We start from the raw sequence: 20,997 nt of genomic DNA on the forward strand, positions 1-20,997 counted from the left end.
GAGATAATATCTGGTGGGATTTATAAACTTGTTTACATCGTTCCATGCTCAATAAAAACATCATAAAAAGGATATTGTGGCAAATTGCTGTCATTTGGAAGAGCTCAACATCCATCGTGCTTGTAAGTCTATTGTGCTTTGAGGTTCTGCAGCTTTGATTTGAATTCATTCATTCAGCCCTTCAGATGCTCTTGTCCTTACCACTTTGAAGGGATATAAGAACAATTTCAAAGCCCCTGACTCTTTTTTTATCTTGGCCACAAGATTCATACTCAATGGCAGAGTTACTGTTTTTCATACAGAAGGCTCCAGATCCAATATTTTTCCAAAAGGGTATGAGGTAGCTTAGCAGGACTAGTGAAGACAGCAACCTGAGATCCTGCAGAGGTGCTACAATTTGGAATAGACACCGAATGTATGACTCTTTAAAAGGCAGGTTAAGATAGGCATGCTCCTCAATAAAATATTATAGTGTTATGCCTTGTGATGCTGTTAATTTTGCAATTGACAGGAATATTGTGAAGCCTCAAACTCTTCAGCTCACTTGCCTCTGTGCTCCTTCCTCAGTTTGTGGGCTGTAGCCAGACATTCATTCACAGTGGAATTACATCAATTAAAAGAATACAGAATTTTAATCTATGGTAATGACCTATGCCAAAATGTTGTCTGATTGCTAAAATTTTAGTTCGATGAAAAATGCAGTTTTGTAAACTGGCCTCACTAACTTGGGAGCCGACATTCCCAGGATTCCTCGAAAGGGAGATATCAGACATTCAACTCTGCAGTGTAGACTTGTTGGTCTAGTGAATATGGCTATGGGATGACACAACTATTTTGCTGGTTGCACAAAGCGTGTTCTCCCTAAAATAAGAGCACTGGTTGCGGTGTGGGCTGCCAGTCATTGCCTGGTGCGATGATTGGCTGACCGGGTTGCTGGGGCAAATTGCATGCAGCAAATTGGTGGGTGGGACCATAGTCTTTAAATATTGGGGCACTCTGCCTTTTGCTTTCCCTTTCGCAGAGTGCATCGGATCACCCGCCCGCCCGCCCGCCCTGTGTTCTGGTTGACCTTGCTTTGCCTGTCATGGGGTCGTCTGCCTTGGGGCAGGGGCCTAGTAGGAATTTTGTCCATTTGGCTGATTGGCTGGGGCCACTTGGTTTTTGCCTACTACTTAGCAATTTGTCACAACTTGTAAGGTTGCGGTTAGGCATTGGTTATAAAAAGCTGGTGGTGGAGGGGTCAGGATAGGCTGTGCCTGCCCCTCCAATGGTGCTGGAAGGGAATTCCGTTAAAGGAATCCTGGGACTTGCCACGATTTCGTCCAATCCCTGAAATGGGACCAGGGCCGGCAAGCCTGGTTGGGTGAGTGGTGAGGGACTGACAATCAGCTCAACTGATCCCCAACATTGTTTTCCCTTCACTGGCTTCCGATGGAGTTCGGATAGTCAGTTCTGTCCCAGGCTGGGGGACAGATAGTCATAACCAATGTCTAAGCAACCACTCACAGATTTTGTATTTTAATAAAGTTGGGGCCAAAATAGTGCCCAAAAACCTTAAACTTAAATTATGTGTGATTTGTGAATTGTTTTGAGGGGTGGCTTGGGGACCTATATACGCAATTGTTGTGCTAGGCTCTGTCTACTGAGGCCGGCTCTACCATTGGGCAAGTGGAAGCAGGCAGTTCCCGGGCAGTTGTATGGAGTGATGTTTAAAGCTCATAAAATCATTTGTTCTTTGATTTGATACTGTCACATTATGCATTTTTACGGTCCTGTTATGCATTTTCTGTTTTTATAAACTTTTTTGTAAACTTGCCTGTGATATTCAGTTGAAGGACATAAATTTAATAAATAAGAAATTAAATAAGAAAAATAAAAAATAATTTTATGAACAAGTAATTCCCCAAGTATTTTTATATTAAAAGTCAGCTGATGAGCACAGTTGCAATCTGTAACACCTTTAAAGTTTATTTTCAGGTGCTGCATCAATGGGAAGAGGAAATCAAACAGTGGTGACAGAATTTATCCTTGCTGGGTTTTCCAATTTCCCAGACCTGCAGATTCCATTGTTTCTGGTGTTCTCTCTAATTTACCTGGTTACTTTGATAGCAAATATAATCATCATCACTACGATACGGATTAACCGCAGCCTCCACATCCCCATGTACTTCTTCCTCTCCATTCTCTCCTTCTCAGAAATCTGCTACTCACTGGCCATTATCCCCAATATGCTTGCAAATCTTCTAAGAGAAAAGAAGACCATTTCCTTCATTGGCTGTGGCACTCAGATGTGCATTTTCTTGGGCTTTGCATTCACAAATTGTTTTCTTCTAGCAGTGATGGGGTATGACCGATATGTCTCCATATGCAAACCTTTACGTTATCAGATTTTGATGAATCAAAGACTCTGCACCAAGCTGGTGGCTTGTTCAGCAACAACTGGATTTCTTTTTTCCACCTCAGAGACTATAATTATATTTACCTTGCCTTTCTGTGGGCCAAATAAAGTTAAGCACTTCTTTTGCGAAATAGAACCTTTGCTTGAATTAGCCTGTGGCCGAAACTACATAGGAGAAATTGTCATTTTCGTTATTTGTGTTTTGGTTATAATTTGTGCATTCCTGTTCATCCTTCTCTCATACATTTTAATTGCAAACACTGTCTTGAAAATACCCACAACGGCTGGGAAGCGTAAAGCCTTTTCCACTTGTGCCTCCCATCTTATTGTGGTCATAGTGCACTTTGGGTGTGCTGGCATTATCCATTTCGGGCCCAAAAACAGTTACACCCTAGATCAGACTATTTTTATTTCTGTCTCTTACACAATGGTGACTCCCTTATTGAACCCCTTGGTGTACAGCCTGAGAAACAAAGATGTCCAAATGGCACTTAAGAAATCGCTTGGCAAAAGGTCCTGCACCCAAAGAATGTGAAAATTAAGCGTTATCCACTTTGAAGAGGAATTATGAAACCCAACAAATACTGTATCTGTAGTTTAATGGTGACAGCAGCCACGAAATTAAGAGACGCCTGCTTCTTGGGAGGAAAGCAATGACAAACCTAGACAGCATCTTAAAAAGTAGAGACATCACCTTGCCAACAAAGGTCTGTATAGTAAAAGCTATGGTTTTCCCAGTAGTGATGTATGGAAGTGAGAGCTGGACCATAAAGAAGGCAGATCGCCGAAGAATTGATGCTTTTGAATTATGGTGCTGGAGGAGACTCTTGAGAGTCCCATGGACTGCAAGAAGAACAAACCGATCCACTCTGAAGGAAATCAGCCCTGAGTGCTCACTGGAAGGACAGATCGTGAAGCTGAGGCTCCAATACTTTGGCCACCTCATGAGAAGAGAAGACTCCCTGGAAAAGACCCTGATGTTGGGAAAGATGGAGAGCACAAGGAGAAGGGGACGACAGAGGACGAGATGGTTGGATAGTGTCTTCGAAGCTACAAACATGAGTCTGACCAAACTGTGGGAGGCAGTGGAAGACAGAAGTGCCTGGCGTGCTCTGGTCCATGGGGTCACGAAGAGTCGGACATGACTAAACGACTGAACAACAACAACAAGTTTAATGAACAAAGAACACCTCAAATAGTATTGTAGCTTTTTCTCATCTTTTAAAATATTCATCTGTATATGGAATGTTCACTTGGAAAAATGTGGCCTTGCTTTTGCAGTTACAAACAACTTTTATTTGCTCTTTAGTACATCACTGGAAAATAAATTGGGTTGTGGGAATTTTCTCATAAATGAACCTGTAATCATTCAGCCCCGCAACAAAGGAAACTTTTCTAAAGATTACTGTTGTTTTCCCCCAAATCCTAGCCCACATTTTCTCTACCAATCATTCATGCAGAACTATTTCAAGCTCATATAGTGCTGAGACTGAAGTGTCAAAATAGTTCCTGTTGAATGGCTGGTACCTGTACATACCCTGGCCGAGGCTCCTCTTGTCTGCCATTTAACCCTCTCTCTTCTTAACTGCTTCCTTCACTGGGAGCTGGCTCATTCATGACATGTCCCTTCCAACTCTAAGATTGTATGATTCCAACAGCAGCAATGGAAAAAAGAACCATTCATGCAATGCTGCTAAAAACATAGATGCCCAAGCCAGGTGTTTACCATATAATATCAACTATATAATACCATATAATATCAACTAAATATATGGAGAAGTGACATAACTTCTACATATGTTTATTTGGGCTATGGGACGGTTGGCGCTTGTTAGGCTCAGCATTGCCAAAAGATAGAAAGAGCTACCAAATGGAATAGAAACACTCTGTTTTTGTCTCCCTGTGGCTAAATCCTCTCTGGCATGTTAGATATTCAGAGAGAGCAATTTCCCATAACCTTCCAAACCAACAATCCCAGGATTGGGATCTCGATTTTCTGTGACTAGCAATGGAGATTTTAGCTGCTGCTTAGAACATAAATACAAGAGGTTAGTGGTGAATGGTTGGGTTGTATTGCTTTCTAGAGAACGTAATGCCAAATCTGGATCCATTGCCAAGGGTTGACCCACAATAATAAGAATTAGATTGAACACTTAGGTCCAGAAGTCATTGAAAATGCAGATACTGCCATGAAATCATTTAGTATCCTCTGCAAAGGAAAAGGGGCTTAGCTTGGATTGTAGAGCATCAGTAATATATAGTCTGTGAAAACATACAGTTTATGTTTATCTCCTTGAACCCTGATGTCTTCAGTGCCTTGTGATATGTTAGGTGTTCTGCTAGCATTGTACTTGTAGATGGAACTTTCCCTGCCTATATGACGATGGGTGTGACGTACCCCTGAGCCATTTGTCCTGTACGCTATTTTTATTTATTAAACAATATTCACACACCACTTAATCAGAAAGACCAACCTGCACCTTACACAGAAACCATCTGTAATATTCATCATGATAAAATAAAAAAATGGAAAACAAGTAGATGTAACAAAATGTATCAATATAGAGATGAAGTCAACAGCTTTAGAAAAAAATACACCCAATAAAATTACATGTATTATTAATTATTACTTGTAGCTTTTAACAACTCCCTTTGATAATAGGAAGGTTGATTTATTTTACGTTTTGAAACACCGTAGAGATAATATCTGGTGGGATTTATAAACTGGTTTACATCATTCCATGCTCAATAAAAACATCATAAAAAGGATTTTGTGGCAAGTTGGTGTCATTTGGAAGAGCTCAATATCCATCGTGCTTCCTTGTAAGCTTTGATTTGAATTCATTCATTCAGCCCTTCTAATGCCCTTCTTTTGCCAGTTTAAAGGAAAATAAGAACAATTTCAAAGCCCCTGACGTCTTTTTGTCTTGGGCACAAGATTCATACTCAATGGCAGAGTTACTGTTTTTCATACAGAAGGCTCCAGATCCAATATCTTTCCAAAAGGGTATGAGGTAGCTTAGCAGGACTAGTGAAGACATCAACCTGAGATCCTGGAGAGGTGCTACGATTTGGAATAGACATGTATGACTCTTTAAAAGGCAGCTGAAGAAAAGCATGCTCGTCAATAAAATATTCTAGTGGTGTTCAGAGTTATGCCTTCATGCACAGTGGAATTACATCAATTAAAAGAATACATAATTTTAATCTAAGGTGATGAACTATGCCAAGATGTTGTCTGATTGCTAAAATTTTAGTTCAATTGCAAATGCAGTTTTGTAAACTGGCTCTAATGCCTCACTAACCTGGGAGCTGACATTCCCAGGATTCCTTGAAAGGGAGATATCAGACATTCAACTCTGCAGTGTAGATGTGTTGGTCAAGTGAATGTAATAATTGGTCTAAGGAGTGGCACAATTATGTTGCTGGTTGCACAACTGTTGTACTAGGCTCTGTCTACTGAGGCCAGCTCTACCGTTTGGCAAGTGGAAGCAGGCAGTTCTCAGTCAGTTGTATGGAGTGATGTTTAAGGCACATCAAATGGCTTGTTCTTTAATTTGTTATTATTGCATTTTTACAGTCCTGTTATGCATTTTGTGTTTTTATGTTGTAAAGTGGCCTGTGATAGTCAGCTGAAGGGCAGTACATAAATTTAATAAAGAACAAAAAATTAAAAAATTATTTAATGAACAAGCCTCTTCCCCTGTATTTTTGTATTAAGCATCAGCCGATGAGCACTGTTGCAATCTGTAATACGTTTAAAGTTTATTTTCAGATGCTGCATCAATGGCAAGAGAAAATCAAACAGTGGTGACAGAATTTATCCTTGCTGGGTTTTCCAATTTCCCAGACCTGCAGATTCCCTTGTTTCTGGTGTTCTCTCTAATTTATCTGCTAACTTTGTTCGCAAATATTATCATCATCACTGCAATACGGCTTGATCACAGCCTCCACATCCCCATGTACTTCTTCCTCTCCTTCTCAGAAATCTGCTACTCACTTGTCATTATCCCCAATATGCTTGCAAATCTTCTAAGAGAAAAGAAGACCATTTCCTTCATTGGCTGTGCCACTCAGATGTGCATTTTCCTGGGATTGGCAGGCACAAATTGTATGCTTCTAGCAGTGATGGGGTATGACCGATATGTCTCCATATGCAAACCTTTACGTTATCAGATTCTGATGAATCAAAGACTCTGTACCAAGCTGGTGGCTTGCTCAGTATCACTTGCATTTATTTTTTCTACATCAGAGACCATTATCATATTTACCTTGCCTTTCTGTGGGCCAAATAAAGTTAAGCAATTTTTTTGTGATATGGCACCTTTGCTTCAATTAGCCTGTGGCCGAAACTACATCGGAGAAATTGTTATTTTCATTCTATGTGTTTTGGTTGTATTTTGCTCATTCCTGTTCATCCTTCTCTCATACTTTTTAATTGCAAACACTGTCTTGAAAATCCCCACAACGGCTGGGAAAGGGAAAGCCTTTTCCACTTGTGCCTCCCATCTTATTGTGGTCGTGGTGCACTTTGGGTGTGCTTCCATTATCTACTTAAGGCCCAAATCCAGATACACGCTAGATGAGGACACTTTTATTTCTGTCTCTTACACAATGGTGACTCCCTTGTTGAACCCCTTGGTGTACAGCCTGAGAAACAAAGATGTTCAAATAGCGCTTAAGAAATCGCTTGGCAAAAGCTCCTGCACGCAAAGAATGTGAAAATAAAGCGTTATCCACTTTGAAGAGGAATTATGAAACCCAACAAATATGTGTAGTTTAATGGACAAAGAATGCCTCAAGTTGAATTGTAGCTTTTCCTCATCTTTTGAAAAATTCATCTGTATATGGAATATTCACTTGGAAAAATGTGGCCTTGCTTTAGCAGTTACAAACAACTTTTATTTGCTCTTTAGTACATCACTGGAAAATAAATTGGGTTTTTGGAATTTTCCCATACATGAACCTGTAATCATTCAGCCCTGCAACAAAGGAAACGTTTCTAAAGATTACTATTGTTTTCTCCCAAATCCTAGCCCTCATTTTCACTACCAAACATTCACGCAGAACTATTTCAAGCTCATAAAATGCTGAGACTGAAGCATAAAAATTGTTCTTGTTGGGGTCAGTTTGGGTCCATTTTTGCTTATCTTTGGTACATAATTATTTCTGCCCTTCCTTGTCCCCAGTAATGGCTATTTTTAAAGAGGGGATCATATACCATATTTTTCGCCCTATAGGACACACTTTTTCCCCTCCAAAAATGAAGGGGAAATTTGTGTGCGTCCTATGGGGCGAATGCAGGCTGTCGCTGAAGCGTAGAGAGCGAGAGGGGTTGGTTCGCATCGACCCCACTCGCTCTCTAGGTTTCAGGAAGCTATCAGCAAGCCTGGGGAGCCTTTGGGCAGATATCTGCAGCTGGGGGGCGGATTTTTAAAAAAATATTATTCCCCCCCCAAAAAACAACAACAATCAGGTGCGTCCTATAGGGTGACAAATACAGTATGCTGCGTTGTCAGTGGTTGGAATTCATGTAACCAGACACACTTAATTTCTGCTCTTTTGCTTTCATGTGATTTGTTCTGACGTTTGCTTTCTGTAACGTGTTGGCAAGGACGTAACAATATATTGTATACAAAATGGAGCATTGCAATTTTTCGATATGCATTTATCTTAGCATTCATATTTATATAATTTAAAACTTACACTTTAATGACCTTCATAAACATGCCAAAAGAAAGGCTATAACATTTTATTTGCCCATTACTTAATTAGATGTGTAATTTGATATGTAATTTGCAGTGCTATCATGTCTGAGTAGACCCGTCACCCCTGATTTTCCTGCATTGGACTACAGGAGGTTGTTGTCCTTCAGCTGGCATTCCAGAATAATGTAGCTGCCAGGCTGATTTTCCTTCTCTCAGAAAATATGCAATATCTGAAGCAAGGTCCAGCATGATCCAGTAGTGTGGAAGGGGTGCAATTCTACTGTATGGTGTGGTTGGGAGGGAATAATCTGAATTGTGTCCATTTTTCAGCACCTTTTCTGCACAGAGTCTCAGCAGAGCAAGCAAGCTGTTATCTGGTGAGAATGGGAATGGAAGGCAGTATTGAAAGAAGTTACCGGATTAATTGATGTGTGTGTGTGTTTGTGTGTGTAGGAGGAATTCTCCCGTATGCAAAGACAGGCTCTGGCATATTGAGCTAATGAGACCAATAGTGGGTTCAGCAGCCAAGAAGGCAGTTTCTGCCACAGGAGTCCCTTTGTAGCTGGAAGTGTGAGGGCCTGGGCCTCACCCCCTAGGCCAGCTGGAAAGGCCTTGTAAGGTAGTAGGCCCTGTATTTATTTTATGTATGCATTTATGTATTTTAAGAGAGCCAGTGTGGTGTAGTGGTTAAGAGTGGTGGATTTGTAATCTTGTGAACCGGGTTCGATTCCCCATCCCTTCACCTGCAGCTGCTGGGTGACCTTGGGCCAGTCACATTTCTCTGAAGTCTTTCAGCATCACTCACCTCACAGAGTGTTTGTTGTGAGGGAGGAAGGGAGATTGTTAGCCACTTTGAGACTCCTTCGGGTAGTGATAAAGCGGGATATCAAATCCAAACTCCTCCTCCTCCTCCTCCTCCTCCTTCTCCTCCTCCTCCTCCTCCTCCTCCTCCTCCTCCTCCTCCTCCTCCTCCTCCTCCTCCTCCTCCTCCTCCTCCTCCTCTTCTTCTTCTTCTTCTTCTTCTTCTTCTTCTTCTTCTTCTTCTTCTTCTTCTTCTTCTTCTTCTACGTCTTCTATCCTCCCCATAGCCGATGGTGACCCTTGGGTCCCTTACAAATCTTTGATTCTATGATTCCAACAACAACCATGGGGGGGGGGACCGTTAATGAAATGCAGCTCAAAATGTAGATTCCCAAGACAGGTGTTTACCATATAATATCAACTGTGACTGACAGAATTTCACCACAGGTTTATTTGGGCTATGGGACGGTTGATGCTTGTTAGGCTCAGCATTGCCAAAAGATGGAAAGAGCTACCAAATGAAATAGAAACACTGTTTTTGTCTCCCTGCCGCTAAGCCCTCTCTGGCATGTTAGATGTTCCAAGAGAGCAATGTCCCATAACCTTCCTTAACCAATGATCATGGGATGGGGATCTGAATTTCCAGTGACTAGCAATAGAGATTTTAGCTGCTGCTTAGAACATAAATACAAGAGGACAGTGGTCAATGCTTGGGTTGTATTGTTTTCTAGAGAAAGTAATGCCAAATCTGGATCCATTGCCAAGGGTTGACCCACAATAAAAGGATTAGATTGAACACCTGCGTCCAGTAGTCATTGAGAATGCAGAAACTTCCATGAAATTATTTAGTATCCTCTGCAAAGGAAAAGGGGCTTAGCTTGGATTGTGGAGCATCAGTAATATATACTCTGTGAAAACATTCAGTTTATGTTTATCTCCTTGAACCCTGATGTCTTCAGTACCCTTGTGAGATGTTAGGTGTTGTGCTAGCATTGTACTTTCCCTGCCTATATGACGATGGGTGTGGCTTACCCCAGAGCCATTTGTCCTGTACGCTATTTTCATCTATTAAACAATATTCACAAACCACTTAATCAGAAAGACCAACCTGCACCTTACACAGAAACCATCTGTAATATTCATCATGATAATATAAAAAAATGGAAAACAAGTAGATGTAACAAAATGTATCAATATAGAGATGAAGTCAACAGCTTTAGAAAAAAATTACATGTATTGTTAATTATTACTTGTAGATTCTAACAACTCCCATTGATAATAAGGAGGTTGATTTATTTTACGTTTTGAAACACCGTGGAGATAATATCTGGTGGGATTTATAAACTTGTTTACATCATTCCATGCTCAATAAAAACATCATAAAAAGGATATTGTGGCAAATTGGTGTCATTAGGAAAAGCTCAACATCCATCGTGCTTGTAAGTCTATTGTGGTTTGAGGTTCTGCAGCTTTGATTTGAATTCATTCATTCAGCCCTTCAGATGCTCTTGTCCTTGCCACTTTGAAGGGATATAAGAACAATTTCAAAGCACCTGACTCTTTTTTATCTTCGCCACAAGATTCATACTCAATGGCAGAGTTACTGTTTTTCATACAGAAGGCTCCAGATCCAATATTTTTCCAAAAGGGTATGAGGTAGCAGGACTTAGCAGGACTAGTGAAGACTGCAACCTGAGATCCTGGAGAGGTGCTACGATTTGGAATAGACACTGACTGCATGACTCTATAAAGGGCAGCTTAAGATAGGCATGCTCCTCAGTTTTCTAGTGGTGTTCAGAGTTATGCCTTGTGGTGCTGTTAATTTTGCAATTGACAGGAATATTTTGAAGCCTCAAACTCTTCAGCTCACTTGCCTCTGTGTTCCTTCATCAGTTTATGGGCTGTAGCCAGACATTCATTCACAGTGGAATTACATCAATTAAAAGAATGCATAATTTTAATCCATGGTGATGAACTATGCCAAGATGTTGTTTGATTGCTAAAATTTTAGTTCGCTGGAAAATGCAGTTTTGTAAACTGGCCTCACTAACTTGGGAGCAGACATTCCCAGGATTCCTTGAAAGGGAGATATCAGACATTCAACTCTGCAGTGTAGATGTGTTGGTCAAGTGAATGTAATAATTGGTCTAAGGGGTGGCACAATTAGGTTGCTGGTTACTCAACTGTTGTGCTAGACTCTGTCTACTGAGGCCGGCTCTACCATTGGGCAAATGGAGGTGGCCTTTTCTCAGGCAGCTGTATGGAGTGATGTTTAAGGCACATCAAATGGCTTGTTCTTTAATTTGTTATTATTGCATTTTTACGATCACGTTAAGCATTTTCTGTTTTTATGTTGTAAACTGGCTTATGATAGTCAGCTGAAGGGCAGTACATAAATTCAATAAAGAAGAAAAAACACAAAAAAAATCATTTTATGAACAAGCATCTCCCCCAGTATTTTTGTATTAAACATCAGCTGACGAGCACTGTTGCAATCTCTAACATCTTTAAAGTTCATTTTCAGATTCTACATCAATGGGAAGAGAAAATCATACAATAGTGACAGAATTTATCCTTGTTGGGTTTTCCAGTTTCCCAGACCTACAGGTTATGTTGTTTCTGGTGTTCTCTCTTACGTTCCTGGTTACTTTGATGGGAAATATAATCATCATCACTACGATACGGCTTAACCGCAGCCTCCACATCCCCATGTACTTCTTCCTCTCCGTCCTCTCCTTCTCAGAAATCTGCTACTCACTTGTCATTATCCCCAATATGCTTGCAAATCTTCTAAGAGAGAAGAAGACCATTTCCTTCGTTGGCTGTGTTACTCAGATGTTCCTTTTCCTGGGCTTTGCATGCACAAATTGTATGCTTCTAGCAGTGATGGGGTATGACCGATATGTCTCCATATGCAAACCTTTACGTTATCAGATTCTGATGAATCAAAGACTCTGCACCAAGCTGGTGGCTTGCTCAGCAACAACTGGATTTCTTTTTTCCACCTCAGAGACTATAATCATATTTATCTTGCCTTTCTGTGGACCAAATAAAATTAAGCACTTCTTTTGCGATTTAGCACCTTTGCTTGAATTAGCCTGTGGCCGAAACTACATAGGTGAAATTGTCATTACCATTGTTTGTGTTTTGGTTGTAATTTGTTCATTTTTGTTCATCCTTCTCTCATACATTTTAATTGCAAACACTGTCTTGAAAATCCCCACAACGTCTGGGAAGCGGAAAGCCTTTTCCACTTGTGCCTCCCATCTTATCGTGGTCATGGTGCACTTTGGTTGTGCTTCCATTATCTACTTAAGGCCCAAATCCATTTACACGCTAGATCAGACTATTTTTATTTCTGTCTCTTACACAATGGTGACTCCGTTGTTGAACCCTTTGGTGTACAGCCTGAGAAACAAAGATGTCCAAATAGCGCTTAAGAAATCACTTGGCAAAAGCTCCTGCACCCAAAGAATGTGAAAATTAAGCGCTATCCACTTTGAAGAGGAATTATGAAACCCAACAAATATGTGTAGTTTGTGTTACAAAAAAGGAGCAATGCAGCAGCGAGTTGCAGCTGGCTGGAAAGCCAAACAGGATGTTGATGTTTGGGACTGTACCGTGGGAGTAAAGGGGCAGTCTATTCACTGTACTGAGCACCGGATGTTAGCTCAGAGTGTCATCTGACCTGTACTGTAAGTACAGGGGCGGAGTCTCTCGCTCTGCTGTTGGTGTTTAGAGAGTGCAGACATGTTTTCTCTGTACTGCTGGAAAGACAGAAATAAAGGCATGCAAATACATTTCTGTCTGTCTCTTTCCCCTCCCTGGGAAAGGCTGGGAGGAGGGAGGAGTGGTCTGTTCTTCTCACGTTGAGAAGGATCGCCGATAGAGACCTCGCCTGTATCCTGCCGGGAGTCGCAGACGGGGAGGTCAACAAGGAAATCATGCCGGGTGCCTGGAGAGTGGCACATTCCTCTGACATGGCTAAGAGATTTTCTAACATCTTGATGGGCAAAGAATGCCTCAAATAGTATTGTAGCTTTTTCTCATCTTTTAAAAAATTCATCTGTATATGAAATATTCACTTGGAAAAATGTGGCCTTGCTTTAGCATTTACAGACAACTTTGATTTTCTCTTTAGTACATCACTGGAAAATAAATCGGGTTGTGGGAATTTTCTCATAAATGAACCTGTAAACCTTCAGCCCTGCAACAAAGGAAATTTTTCTAAAGATCACTGTTGTTTTCTCACAAATCCTAGCCCACATTTTCTCTACCAATCATTCACGCAGAACTATTTCAAGCTCATATAGTGCTGAGACTGAAGTGTCAAAATTGTTCTTGTTGAATAGCTGCTACCCGTATATTTTGGTTGGGTTCAGTTTGGGGAACATTTCTGTTTATCTTTGTGGTGGTGGCTTTTTCTGCCCCTCCTTGTCCCCAGTAATGGCTATTTTCAAGGAGGGAATCTGTTCTTTCAAAGTTGGAATTCTTGTAACCAAACACACTTAATTTCTGCTCTTTCGCTTTCATGTAGTATGTTCTGACATTTGCTTTTTATAAAGTGTTGGCAAGAATGTAATAATATATTGTACACAAAATGGAGTATTGCTATTTTTCAATATGCATTTATTTTAGCATTCATTCATATATATATATATATTTCAAACCTGACACTTTAATTACTTTCAAAACGATGCCCAAAGAAAGGCTATATCATATTATATTCCCATTACATAATCAGATATGCAATTGGATCGTTAATTTGCAGTGCTATCATGTCTGAGTGGACCCCTCAACCCCCCCCCCCCATTTTCCTGCATTGGACCACATAATGTTTTTGTCCTTCAGTTGGCATTCTAGAATAATGTAGCTGCCAGGCTGATTTTCCTTCTACCATAAAACACACAATATATCAAGAAAGGTCCCGCATAATTCAGTAGTGTGGAAAGGGTTGGGTGCAGTTCTACTGTATGGTGTGGTTGGGATAGAATGGTCTGAATGGTGTCCGTTCTTCAGCACCTTTTCCTCAAAGAGTCTCAGCAGAGCAAGCAAGCTGTTACCTGGGGAGAATGGGAATGGCAGGCAGTATTGACAGAAGTTACTGGATTAGCTATAGTGCCTGTGTGTGTGTGTGTGTGTGTGTGTGTGTGTGTGTGTCAAGGAGGAATTCTCCCGTATGCGAAGACAGGCTCTGGTGGATTGAGCTGATGTGACCAATTGTGGGTTCAGCAGCCAAGAAGGCCGTTTCTGCCACAGGAGTCCCTTTATAGCTGGAAGTGTGAGGGCCTGGTCCTTGCTCCCTTGGTCAGCTGGAAAGGCCTTTAAGGGAGGAGGCCCTGCAGTCCTCACCACAGCCGATGGTGGCCTTTGGGTCCTGTCAGGAGTCCCAGTTTCCGACTTGATAACGCAGCAAGCGTGGTTAATTAAAAAGGAATATTTATAGCAATAACAGTGTTCTCCAGATGACTCTACAGTGTCGCCATTCTCCACTAATCATGATGACCCTTCCGACTCCTTTCTGTGATGACGGAAGATATTGAACTTACTAACCCTGTTGTTGTTTTTTCTTTCTTAACAACCCGTCCCTTCACCTATTCTCCACACTTATTGGTTTAGCTCAGTCTCTTCCTTTTCTGATGAACTACCCATGTTTCTGTTCGCTCCTGTCTGAAAGTCCTGACAGCTTTGGCTAGGTTCCTGCCCGCATGCAACACTATCAGTTGTCATTCCAATGGGCAGAGGAGTTGACCCTGGCCGAAGCTTCTCTTGTCTGTCATTTAACACTCTATCTTCATAACTGCTTTCTTCACTGGGAGCTGGCTCATTCATGACATGTCCCTTCCAACTCTAAGATTCTATTATTTCAACAACAACTATGGAAAAAACCATTCATGCAATGCTGCTAAAAATGAAAATGCCCAAGACATTTTTACCATATAATATCAACTATATAATACCATATAATATCAACTAAACATACGGAGAACTTCTCCATAGGTTTATTTGGGCTATGGGACAGTTGATGCTTGTTAGGCTCAGCATTGCCAAAGGATAGAAAGAGCTACCAAATGGAACAGAAGCAGCCTGTTTTTAATCTTCCCGCCACTAAGCCCTCTCTGGCATGTTAGATGTTCAGAGAGAGCAATTTCCCATAACCTTCCAAACCAACAATCCCGGGATGGGAATCTGGATTTCCAGTGACTAGCAATGGAGATTTTAGCTGCTGCTAAGAACATAAATACAAGAGGATTGTGGTCAATGTTTGGGTTGTATTGTTTTCTAGAGAAAGTAATGCCAAATTTGGATCCATTGCCAAGGGTTGACCCACAATAATAGGAATTAGATTGAACACATTGGTCCAGAAATCATTCAGAATGCAGACACTGCCATGAAATTATTTAGTATCCTCTGCAAAGGAAAGGGGGCTTAGCTTGGATTGTGGAGCTTCAGTAATATATAATCTGTGAAAATATTCAGTTTATGCTCATCTCCTTGAACCCTGATGTCTTCAGTACCCTTGTGAGATGTTAGGTTTTGTGAGATGGAACTTTCCCTGCCTTTTTGACGATGGGTGTGACGTACCCCAGAACCATTTATCCTGTACGCTATTTTCATCTATTAAACAATATTCACAAACCACTTAATCAGAAAGACCACACGGCACTTTACACAAAACAATCTGTAATATTCATCATGATAAAATAAGAAAATGGAAAACAAGTAGATGTAACAAAATGTATCGATATAGAGATGAAGTCAACAGTTTTAGGAAAAAATATGCCCGATAAAATTATATGTATTGTTAATTATTCCTTGTAGCTTTTAACAACTCCCTTTGATAATAAGATGGTTGATTTATTTTACGTTATGAAACACCGTAGAGATAATATCTGGTGGGATTTATAAAATTGTTTACATCGTTCCATGCTCAATAAAAACATCATAAAAAGGATATTGTGGTAAATTGGTGTCATTTGGAAGAGCTCAACATCCATCGTGCTTGTAAGTCTATTGTGGTTGAGGTTCTACAGCTTTGATTTGAATTCATTCATTCAGCCTTTCAGATGCTCTTGTTTTTGCCAATTTAAAGAGAGATAAGAACAATTTCAAAGCACCTAACTCTTTTTTATCTTGGGAACAAGATTCATACTTAATAGCAGAGTTACTGTTTTTCATGCAGAAGGCTCCAGATCCAGTATTTTCCCATAAGGGTATGAGGTAGCTTAGCAGGACTAGTGAAAACATCAACCTGAGACCCTGCAGAGGTGCTACAATTTGGAATAAACACTGATTGCATGACTGTTTAAAAGGCAGCTTAAGATAGGCATGCTCCTCAATAAAATATTCTAGTGGTGTTCAGAGTTATGCCTTGTGATGCTGCTAATTTTGCAATTGACAGGAATATTGTGAAGCCTCAAACTCTTCAGCTCACTTGCCTCTGTGCTCCTTCCTCAGTTTGTGGGCTGTAGCCAGACATTCATTCACAGTGGAATTACATCAATTAAAAGAATACAGAATTTTTATCTATGGTGATGAACTATGCCAAGATGTTGTCTGATTGCTAAAATTTTAGTTCGCTGGAAAATGCAGTTTTGTAAACTGGCCTCACTAACTTGGGAGCAGACATTCCCAGGATTCCTTGAAAGGAAGATATCAGACATTCAACTCTGCAGTGTAGATGTGTTGGTCAAGTGAATGTAATAATTGGTCTAAGGGGTGGCACAATTATGTTCCTGGTTGCACAACTGTTGTGCTAGGCTCTGTCTACTGAGGCCGGCTCTACCGTTTGGCAAGTGGAAGCAGGCAGTTCTCAATCAGCTGTATGGAGTGATGTTGAAGGCACATTAAATGGCTTGTTCTTTAATTTGTTATTATTGCATTTTTACGGTAACGTTATGCATTTTGTGTTTTTATGTTGTAAAGTGGCCTGTGATAGTCAGCTGAAGGGCAGTACATAAATTTAATAAAGAACCAAAAATAAATAATCATTTTATGAACAAGCCTATCCCAAAGTATTCTTGTATAAAGCATCAGCAGACGAGCACCGTTGAAATCAGTAACATCTTTAAAGTTTATTTTCAGATGCTGCATCAATGGGAAGAGAAAATCAAACAGCGGTGACAGAATTTATCTTCGTTGGATTTTCCAATTTCCCAGACCTGCAGGTTCCATTGTTTCTTGTCTTCTCTCTAATCTACCTGGTAACTTTGATCGCAAATATAATCATCATCACTACGATACGGCTTGACCGCAGCCTCCACACCCCCATGTACTTCTTCCTCTCCATCCTCTCCTTCTCAGAAATCTGCTACTCACTTGTCATTATCCCCAATATGCTTGCAAATTTTCTGAGAGAGAAGAAGACCATCTCCTTCATTGGCTGTGCCACTCAGATGTGCATTTTCCTGGGCTTTGCATGCACAAATTGTATGCTTCTAGCAGTGATGGGGTATGACCGATATGTCTCCATATGCAAACCTTTACGTTATCAGATTCTGATGAATCAAAGTCTCTGCACCAAACTGGTGGCTTGTTCAGCAACAACTGGATTTCTTTTTTCCACCTCAGAGACTATAATCATATTTACCTTGCCTTTCTGTGGGCCAAATAAAGTTAAGCACTTTTTGTGTGATTTAGCACCTTTGCTTGAATTAGCCTGTGGCCGAAACTACATAGGAGAAATTGTCATTTTCATTATTTGTGTTTTGGTTGTAATTTGTGCATTCCTGTTCATCCTTCTCTCATACATTTTAATTGCAAACACTGTTTTGAAAATCCCCACAACGGCTGGGAAGCGAAAAGCCTTTTCCACTTGTGCCTCCCATCTTATTGTGGTCGTGGTGCACTTTGGGTGTGCTGGCATTATCTATTTAGGGCCCAAATCCAGTTACACACTAGATCAGACTACTTTTATTACTGTCTCTTACACAATGGTGACTCCGTTGTTGAACCCTTTAGTGTACAGCCTGAGAAACAAAGACGTCCAGATAGCGCTTAAGAAATCGCTTGGCAAAAGCTCCTGCACCCATAGAATTTGAAAATTACGCGTAATCCAGTTTGAAGAGGAATTATGAAAGCTAACAAATACTGTATCTGTTGTTTGATGTACAAAGAACGCCTCAAATAGTATTGTAACTTTTTCTCATCTTTTAAAAAATTCATTGTATATGGAATATTCACTTGGAAAAATGTGGCCTTGCTTTAGCATTTACAGACAACTTTGATTTTCTTTTTAGTGCATCACTGCAAAATAAATTGAGTTGTGGGAATTTTCTCATAAATGAACCTGTAATCCTTCAGCCCTGCAACAAAGGAAACTTTTCTAAAGATTATTGTTGTTTTCTCCCAAATCCTAGCCCACATTTTTTCTACCAATCATTCACACAGAACTATTTCAAGATCATATAGTGCTGAGACTGAAATGTCAAAATTGTTCTTGTTGAATAGCTGCCACCCGTATATTTTGGTTGGGTTCAGTTTGGGGTACATTTCTGTTTATCTTTGTGGAGGTACCTTTTTCTGCCCCTCCTTGTGCCCAGTAATGGCTATTTTCAAGGAGGGAATCTGAATTTTCAAAGTTGGAATTCTTGTAACCAAACACACTTAATTTCTGCTCTTTTGCTTTCATGTAGTATGTTCTGACATTTGCTTTCTATAAAGTGTTGGCAAGAATGTAATAATATATTGTACACAAAATGGAGTATTGCTATTTTTCAATATGCATTTATTTTAGCATTCATTCATATATATATAATATATATATATATTAAACCTGACACTTTAATTACTTCCAAAGCCATGCCCAAAGAAAGGCTATATCATATTATATTCCCATTACATAATCAGATATGCAATTGGATCGTTAATTTGCAGTGCTATCATGTCTGAGTGGACCCCTCACCCCCCGATTTTCCTGCATTGGACCACATAATGTTTTTGTCCTTCAGTTGGCATCCTAGAATAATGTAGCTCCCAGGCTGATTTCCCTTCTACCATAAAACACACAATATATCAAGAAAGGTCCCGCATAATTCAGTAGTGTGGAAGGGGTTGGGTGCAGTTCTACTGTATGGTGTGGTTGGGATAGAATGGTCTGAATGGTGTCCGTTCTTCAGCACCTTTTCCGCAAAGAGTCTCAGCAGAGCAAGCAAGCTGTTACCTGGGGAGAATGGGAATGGCAGGCAGTATTGAAAGAAGTTACTAGATTAGCTATAGTGCCTGTGTGTGTGTGTGTGTGTGTGTGTGTGTGTGTCAAGGAGGAATTCTCCCGTATGACAGGCTCTGGTGGATTGAGCTGATGAGATCAATAGTGGGTTCAGCAGCCAAGAAAGCAGTTTCTGCCACAGGAGTCCCTTCATAGCTGTAAGTGTGAGGGCCTGGTCCTTGCTCCCTAGGTCAGCTGGAAAGGCCTTTAAGGGAGCAGGCCCTGCAGTTCTCACCACAGCCGATGGTGGCCCTTGGGTCCTGTCAGGAGTCCCAGTTTCCGACTTGATAACGCAGCCAGCGTGGTTAATTAAAAAGGAAGATTTATAGCAATAACAGTGTTCTCCAGATGACTCTACAGTGCCGCCAATCTCCACTAATCATGATGACCCTTCTGACTCCTTCCTGTGATGATGGAAAATATTGAACATACTAACCCTAATTCTCTTGTTTTTCTTCCTAACAACCGCCCCTTCACCTATTATCCACACTTATTGTCTTAGCTCAGTCTTTTCCTTTTCTGATGAACTACCCATGTTTCTGTTCGCTCCTGTTTGAAAGTCCTGACAGCTTTGGCTAGGTTCCTGCTCGCATGCAACATTATCAGTTGTCATTCCAACGGGCGGAGGAGTTGACCCTGGCCAAGGCTCCTCTTGTCCGCCATTTAACCCTCTCTCTTTGTAACTGCTTCCTTCACTGGGAGCTGGCTCATTCATGACATGTCCCTTCCAACTCTAAAATTCTATGATTCCAACAACAACAATGGAAAAAAGAACCATTCATGCAATGCTGCTAAAAACGTAGATGCCCAAGCCAGGTGTTTACTATATAATATCAACTATATAATACCATATAATATCAACTAAACATACGGAGAACTTCTCCATATGTTTATTTGGGCTATGGGACAGTTGGTGCTTGTTTGGCTCGGCATTGCCAAAGGATAGAAAGAGCTACCAAATGGAATAGAAACAGCCTGTTTTCGTCTCCCTGCCGCTAAACCCTCTCTGGCATGTTTTTTTTAAAGTTTTTTATTTATACAACAAGAAAAAAACACACACAGATATACCAAATTACACACAAATTACAAAAATAACCATAGACACATAATTTTCTTAGCAAACAATAAAACATCTATTGGTCTTAACACTAAAGACCCAACCTCCCGTCTATTCCATATTTCAAATTCATATTACTTTTTGCCAGTACACACTTTTATCATAATTAAACTTATTCTCAATAAATCTAATTTCTTATATCTACCTTGAAAGTATTACTGATGTTCCTCGATTGCTGCAACAGAATTTAAACTACTATATTTATTTTTCAGATAATCTTTGAAAACCTCCCATTTTGAAACAAATTCCTGTTTTGATTTATTTTTTATGATAAACCATCTAATTCGGCATATTCTGTCAGCTTTTGGATCCAATCTTGTATAGAGGGGATTTCATTACTCTTCCATTTTGCTGCGATCAAAACTCTTGCTGCCGCCGTCACATATAAAAAGATACCCTTCCTCTTTTGTGGAATATCCAAATCTGTTATTCCCAGGAGGTAGGCCTCTGGTTTTTTATTGTAAGAGATCTTTAGCATTTTTTGCAGTTCTGCATGTATACTCTCCCAGAATACCTGTATTTTCCTACATATCCACCACATATGGTAGAATGTTCCTGATTCACCGCATCTTCAACAATTACTTGACACATTTTTATACATTTTTGAAAGTTTCCATGGTGTTAGATACCATTGATGTTGCATTTTTTGAAAGTTCTCTCTAATTGGGTAACAATTTGTGAATTTCCAATTGATCTTCCATAAATTTTCCCATTGGGCCATGGTTATTGAATGGCCAAAATCCTGGGACCACCTCACCATTGCCAC

At 40.3% G+C, this 20,997-nt stretch overlaps 3 protein-coding genes across 3 annotated transcripts; all 3 read left to right on the forward strand.

Moving 5' to 3' along the window:
• The first annotated feature begins 1,913 nt into the window (after nucleotides 1-1,913).
• Nucleotides 1,914-7,594, forward strand: LOC309360118 (olfactory receptor 10T2-like). Its single transcript, XM_081894710.1, has 2 exons — nucleotides 1,914-2,196; nucleotides 6,384-7,594. Exons 1-2 carry the CDS (start codon nucleotides 1,989-1,991, stop codon nucleotides 7,118-7,120), a joined length of 945 nt encoding a protein of 314 aa, XP_081750836.1. The 5' UTR covers nucleotides 1,914-1,988; the 3' UTR covers nucleotides 7,121-7,594.
• A 3,312-nt stretch (nucleotides 7,595-10,906) lies between these two features.
• On the forward strand, nucleotides 10,907-12,402 carry LOC309360505 (olfactory receptor 10T2-like). The gene has a single exon (XM_081895063.1). The coding sequence runs from the start codon at nucleotides 11,443-11,445 to the stop codon at nucleotides 12,385-12,387; it is 945 nt and encodes a 314-aa protein (XP_081751189.1). The 5' UTR covers nucleotides 10,907-11,442; the 3' UTR covers nucleotides 12,388-12,402.
• A 4,167-nt stretch (nucleotides 12,403-16,569) lies between these two features.
• Nucleotides 16,570-18,556, forward strand: LOC309360648 (olfactory receptor 10T2-like). The gene has a single exon (XM_081895324.1). It carries the CDS (start codon nucleotides 17,004-17,006, stop codon nucleotides 17,946-17,948), a length of 945 nt encoding a protein of 314 aa, XP_081751450.1. The 5' UTR covers nucleotides 16,570-17,003; the 3' UTR covers nucleotides 17,949-18,556.
• The last annotated feature ends 2,441 nt before the right edge of the window (nucleotides 18,557-20,997 follow it).

The sequence above is a fragment of the Podarcis melisellensis genome, assembly GCF_964234715.1.
Source record: "Podarcis melisellensis genome assembly, chromosome: 17".
In the NCBI taxonomy this organism is placed as follows: domain Eukaryota; kingdom Metazoa; phylum Chordata; class Lepidosauria; order Squamata; family Lacertidae; genus Podarcis; species Podarcis melisellensis.